The sequence below is a fragment of the Bidens hawaiensis genome, unplaced genomic scaffold (assembly GCF_021521415.1).
Source record: "Bidens hawaiensis isolate Kalapana, Puna unplaced genomic scaffold, B.hawaiensis_p1.1 tig00017241_1, whole genome shotgun sequence".
Lineage (NCBI taxonomy): Eukaryota > Viridiplantae > Streptophyta > Magnoliopsida > Asterales > Asteraceae > Bidens > Bidens hawaiensis.
This window is the reverse complement of record NW_027492609.1, coordinates 71,919-79,084: the sequence shown is the minus strand read 5'-3', so window position 1 is coordinate 79,084 and position 7,166 is coordinate 71,919. Positions and strand designations below refer to the sequence as shown.

General features: G+C 31.7%; 1 protein-coding gene across 1 annotated transcript; it reads right to left on the bottom strand.

Annotated features, from left to right (window-relative positions):
- Positions 1-6,059: 6,059 nt before the first annotated feature.
- Positions 6,060-6,743, bottom strand: LOC143553456 (uncharacterized). The gene has a single exon (XM_077043459.1). It carries the CDS (start codon positions 6,741-6,743, stop codon positions 6,060-6,062), a length of 684 nt encoding a protein of 227 aa, XP_076899574.1.
- Positions 6,744-7,166: the final 423 nt, after the last annotated feature.

Genomic DNA, 7,166 nt, shown 5'->3' with positions numbered 1-7,166 from the left:
AAGTGATCGTAAACTATGTGTTACAGTGTATCCTAGTAGCTAGGTAAGTGAAGGTGTGTGTTCTAAAGATATTATCAGCTCATTTATATAAGAAAAAAGTTGCAACTGATATCCCGAATAATCCGGAAACCCTAGACTATTTATTCCATAATCCGTTGCTTGTCCACGTTCCAATTGAAGAAGTTCAAGTACTAGCCGTTGTAAGTCCACGTTCATATTAGTATATTTAACACGTGATCTTATCTGCAAAACAAATAAAAATAGTGTAGGACAATTGAATTAGTCAAATATCATCTTCGGAATATCAGCGTCAGCGGGATAGCTCAGAATCCTTGAATCGTAGTCAATCCCGAGGATAAAAAATCTACACCCAACAATTGCCCCCAATTTTTATAGTTAGCGCTTGACAGCTGTAAAAATTTTGGATTTTAAAATCAATAATATCTCTGTGATTTGAAAGGACATGCACGCGGATTGAGGAGACCCTATAACTATCCTTTTAGGTTATAATCAAGCTATTTCCCAATCTCAAAATAATCTCTCTACCGGTTCACAATCAGGTCAGTTCTTCTCTCTTGTCTTCTTAATTTCTTGAAATTTTTCTTCCGATTCATATAACTTTTAAACCGGGTTATAACATCTTAGCTATTTGTGAAACTTTTTTATCATCAACCTCTAAGTATATTATAAATATACAATAAATAAAATTAAACCCAAAAAAGTATATAAATATTAAAAACAAGTAATGTCACAGCCCACGTAATACGAGGGAAAAAACTAGAATAATCTATAATATATATAAACGAAAACATAAAAATCCTACGTGTCGCGATGTGGTCGCTCCCCCTTTTTTTGGAGTCGTAAGAATTGCTTAATTTTTAAATGAACTTCTCATGCATTTGACCCGAATTCACGGGTATGGGTCTTATCAAACTCAAATAACTCTTAAACGGGTAATAACATCTCATTAAATTAAAATCTAATCTCACCAAATATTTGATATAAAATTCTTATAAAGTATGGATATACTAAAAATTAATATATGATTTATTTTAAAAAAAGACATATATAAATTATAATTAAAAAACCGATTTTATAGTAAAAAAATAAATGGGTCTTGGGTCTCATCAAACTCATATAGCTTTTAAACCGGGTTATAATATCTCATTTATTTGTCAAACAATTTATCATCAAACCATAAGTATATTATTAAATTTCATACAATAAAAAAATTCAAAAAATAAATAAATATTAAAAACAAATAATATAAAACAACCCCCGTAATACGGGGGATAAAAACTAGTGATATATATACTTTGTAAAGTTAATACATTATATGAAAACTTTAAACATCTAAAATTTGAGTTTTTATCAAATTAGAAATTCTAGGTTTTGATTTTTGGTTAATTCGGTTTCCAGATAATCCAATATTTGCTTAAATTTATGTTCGGTTTATTTGGTTAATGGCTCGGTTTCCATTAACAGTTTGGTCAGTGGCGGATCTTGAGCATCTAGTATGCATGGGCCGAAAGTCACAAGACCCAAAATATTTTCGTGCATCTAAATTTTAGGTCAGCAATCCGGTTCGGGCCAATCAAACAATAATTCCTTGCCCTAACCGACTAAATTGAAAGAAATACAAAATAGTGAAATGCGAATTGTCGAACCTGGCCTCTGCTTACTTCTGAATAAAGAGATAACATCTGAGTCATTCAGCATGTCTTTGAAACTTGATTGTTAAGAGTCTGATTATGTAGCAAGTTAATACAATCACTCTACCCCTTAATGTCAGAAGTATATCGTATTACTATTTTTTGTACTACATTTTGACAAATGGAAACGTATTCGGTTTAAATGGTGATAATGTGTTCTTTGGTAGGGTTCGGTTTCAATATTCAAATAAAAACATGAAAGCACTTTTGCAAGAATTAATGGGTCGCAAATAACATCATTTTCAATAGAAGATATAAAAAACGTACCCTAATGATGATTAATTGGTACCCACCACTTGATGTATCCTTTAAATTGAACAACCGTAACACCATTTTATCCTTTGAACGGAAGCATGAGAATTTTTTATTGCAAATTAATCCAATTATTTTTGTTTAAAGTTGTGGCCAGAGGAAAAAAGAGATTAATTTAAAAACTTGATATTTAAATGTAATATAATATAATTTTAGGAGTGTATACAGAATATATCTAACTATGTATTGTAATGGCTAATCCAAATTTTTTTTAACATCGACTTTAGAGGAGGTAAATGGTTTAGATCATACTCTAACATCGTCGTAGGGTATGATTCGATGAGATGTAAACCGGACCATGCCCAAATATTTCAGCTTTCAGAAACCATAATCAACGGATTTGGTTAATTTCAACCCAACAATATTTTCCTATGGTTACCATCAACAAATATCTCAACTTTGTTACATTGCATAAAAACATTAGCATTTGCATATTATTATTAAGAGAAAAGAACTTAAAAGGAAACAAATAGAAGAATGGGGAGGGCCCTGGTGTTTGACATATACATATATCTTTTGGGGAAGATGGAAAAGTGATGTGTTAAGATCACTTTTAGCATCCAATGAAATAACTAATTATACATCAAAAACTTCTTTTGTCTTTCATGGTGGAAGGGTTCATCATAACGCCTCCCATTTTTATCAATATAATATTATATAGTAAAGATTAAGGATAGAAAATGCAACATTAATTTTGATAAAAGTACTATCATTAAAAAGTAAACTTAAGACTTTTTATCTTTAAAAATCAAGGATGGGGCAAAGCATGGGATAGTGATTCATAATTACCCCATAATGCGTGTGATTACTTTTTCTTATAAATTATTTTACGTTTTTTTTATTAATTTGTAAATGAATTTGTGTAATTAAATGGACAATATTAATCAAGATTAATCGGTGTGCTTCTTTCTCAAATAGTGATTCGTGTTTAAACCTGTTTATTATAAAGAAATTTACCTAAAAAAATTCACAATCATGATCATTCTATTCTTCCAGCAAGTGATCGAGATAGAATAATATGACTTGGCGGGTATCCAAAGATCAGATCCATACTCGCACGCTCTATTTTGTATTCTAAAGGAATTGGCGTCTCAACGCTTTTATGTTTGTTGTGTGCTAAGGGTGTCGAGACAACGACTCATCGATCTATTGGGTTATCGCTGAAAGAGCTTGGGGTCCATTGCTAGATGATTGTATATTTGTATTTGAGTTTGACGGCTTCAAAATCTCTTCTTGTTTCATGGGTCGATACTTTAAAATTGAAGTTCGCTTAAAATGCTTGGCCAATGCTATTTCTATGATAACACGATGAGTGTTATAGCGATTCAAAAATGATAGTGTCTTCCAAACCAATCAAACTCGTAAAGAACACACTTTTTTATTTTATTGTTAACTTTTCGTTTATGTGGTTTATAAATAGAAATATTAAGATAAACATTAGTTGGGTAGAGTGGTTTCTAACTCTCTCGTGTACTTGTAATTCTCTCTGACTAGTTTCTTGCTAGTCTTTTCTCTGTTTTATAATCAAACCATTAAAAAATATATGATGATAAGACCAACAAGAGTGACATTTAATAAGACATGACGACCAATTCCATTAGTTGCATATTTGAAGAGCATAATAATAATCTTGGAAACAAATTTAGTTCTTTTGTTGTAATTTAACCTGAAAAGGTTGTATGCAAAATGATGATGTGTAATCGATTAGGTTTGTAGTGTTTGAAACTGCAATAGTGAACAAGTCCCTTTGAATCATGTCCATTATCATCATCATGATGGACGTGCATGTTCACCACTTGTTTCATGAATCTGGAACACATTCCTTTTGTTTTACCCCTCCATATCTACATTTGTTGGGACAATTTGCATCATTCTCGTACCCTTTAACCCAAGCAAATGCTACAAAAAATGTCCTTTAAACAATAATGTCATTGTGTCATGTGTAGGTGTATTTATTGTGTTTTAATCATTTTGTTTATACTTATACCTATATATGTTTATGACAAATAACTTAATATGTCAACAAATCAACCATCTTAAATAATTCAAATATTAAGAAAAAGAAATGTTCAACTCCCAACACTTAGTTTGTTGGTTCAATTAGTTTGAACCGACTGGTTAAAATGAAGAAGGTTCAAATAGACTCGACCGTAACAACTAAGTAGCCATACCGAATAACACTTGAGAAAAACATGGTAAGTGTTTGTATTGTAATTGGGGGTCGCTAAGCCCTGCCAAGTCGACAACTCCGGCAAAATGGCCGCGGGCATGGAGGCGAGTTTAGGTTAAATTTTTATTAATTATTATTAACAATTAATAAACAAACCAATCATTTAGCTACGCATCACAATTTCATTTTAAAATATCTTTTTGTCACCCCATAACATTATACACTACCCCTAATACATTAATCCTATGGGGTGTGAAATGTGAAACAACCAATATACATGTGGTGTCTACATGTCATCACCTTTTTTTTAAACATTTCACACTACCATAATTGATAGCCTTAGTTGCGATAAATTAAAAGAAATATTCAATTCCATTTTCACTTAAACGTGTCAACTTGTCATCGAATTTTATGAGATTCGAATGCACTATAAACTATTGAAGCATAAAAAATAAAAATAAAAATGAGAGAGCATCTACCAATCAGTTAGCTGATCCATTTTTCACTTCCATAAACTTCGACGTCAGTTTACGGATTACGATCGTTGTGAATGAATTCAATGATTTAATCCACAAAAGCTGATGTTACATTTTCTAATCATATGTCCAATTCAATACATGCATGTTTGAAGTTTTAAACATATATTTAAAATAACATATTTTCTTTAGCTTTAGGGCCTGGCAAAACCTGCAATGGATGATTTGAAGTTACATATATTTAGAAAAGGTAAGATATGATCATCTACAACTATATAAGGCGTTAAGTCATAATGTTACTATCAATGAATTTCGGGTAAGTGGCTCATTGAAAGAAAACTGAGATCTTTGTGATCTTCAGTACGATTCTAAAGGTATCCGGGTTTTACCACCAGTAAGCCTTTGAGCGGATGGTTTTTCTTAAAACTATAAATAACTTGGAGGCACTAACTAAGGGTTCTGTATGGATGGGTTGAGACAACTTGAGATAACCTTTTTGTTATTAGGTTACCCCATACAAAGTACATAAGCAATTTTATGTTGGTCGTTAAAAACAATTCACTTGTTACATTTATCAGAAGACTAAAAAAACATAATAGAAATGATTTACAAATTAAGTTCCCATTATAAGTAAAATTTATAATGACTTACATGACATGATGGTGATCAAATATCCATTTCATATATAACACACTGTAAATAGTATGCATAAATCATAATGAAAATCTAATGATCTATGTTTCTATGCTGATGTACCTTGAAGGTAAATGTATAAAATTAGAAAGTTAGACAATCTTGTGCCGAATCAATAAGATGTTTGACTTATTAAGACGTAGCCTCCGAATCATTTAACATGACTGTAAAAATTTAACTATTAAGAAATTTCATAAACTTTTAGAAAATATAACCACACCTCTATCTCTAAGCGATTCAGAGTTTAAAAACCCTTTAATAACAGTTGTAAAATAAGTTAAATAACAATAAAATATTTGAATAATAAGAAACTTATGATTTACGAGCAATACTTTTAGTAACTTTTTACACATAATAATTTCAAATCTTTAAAACTATTTTGTACTTTTACCTTCTTTTTACCATTTACCCTTGCAAATTTGCAATATTCTTAGATGACTTTTTACCAAGCGTGAATCTCTAAACTCCACATTACCAACTTCAAAGTAAAACAGGATCTCATCCATCATCCATGCATTCTCGAAAAGGTAAAAAACAAAAGTTAAAAACTAAAATTCAAAAAATACTGTGAAAGTGTGAATCGATACTAGTAAAAGCTGTGTGCAAAAACAAGATAACAACTAGTATATAATTTCAATAATAACTTATAATCCGTATTTTTTTAATAAAATTGTACGGGCAAATAAAATAAAATCATCACATTAAATTTTTACTAGAAACAACAACCGATAACTTTTCTTCTTGATGAAACCTAACTTGTCTCGCAATAAACCCTTCAATCCTCCTCTGAAACTCCTCATTACTCAACTCCTCCACGACGTCGTCTTGTTTCTCCTCTTGTTTATTCACCTCCACCGGAATAATATTAATATCCACTTTCCGGTGACCCATCTCCGTCACCGACCGCTTCAACTTCTTCTCAACTTTCACCATCTTCTCCGACTGACTCCTCTTATAAGCCTTTAAACCCACATCCGGTTTAGTGTTTACTTCACATAGCATTTGCTTATCCTGGTAAACCACTTCCTCCGGTTCAAGAACCGGTGGGACGTCACTACTCACAATCTCTTCGTACAAATCAGTTCCGGTGATATTAATATCTAATAAGTTTCCACCGGATTTGACTACGAGAGTGAGAACAATAACGTTACCGATGAGGAAAATGAATAGAGGGCTAACGATGATGGTGATGAGTTGACGGAAGTACTCGCCGGAGATTCTAACGACGAATGGTAAACGAGATGAGAGCCATGACAGTAGAACTACGGCTAGTAAGACTTCAACTAGCCGGAATAATTTGGCTAGTTTTTTGAACCGGTGGTAGTGTAGTATTGCGTTGTGTTTCTCTGAGTTAATGTTGTGGATGTCGAAGATATCCATGTTTTGTGGGTGGACGGAGTTAGGTTTCCGGTGACGGAGTTGGGGTGGTTGGTTTTTGTAAAACAATGGAAGGTAGCGGGTTTTTATAGAGGGAAGAGGTGGCCCACAAGAAGTACTTTAGATAGGGGAAGAACAAAAGTGGAGAAAGAAGAATATGTTTAAAATTTTGAATGTTTTTTTTTAATACGGATTATTTTGATGCAATTTGATGAATAAATACTTTTATTGAAATATGAAATACTTTATTTTTTTTAGAAATTACTTTAAATAAATAAAATTGTAAAAATCGTATAAATATATGTGCCCTATTTTACTATGCTTTTGACTCGTGCTATATTGTGTAGTTCTAGTATTTTGTATGTGAAAGTGTTTTATGTATTTGATGAATGCTGCTCTGCGTTTCATTAAAAGTGTTAATATACT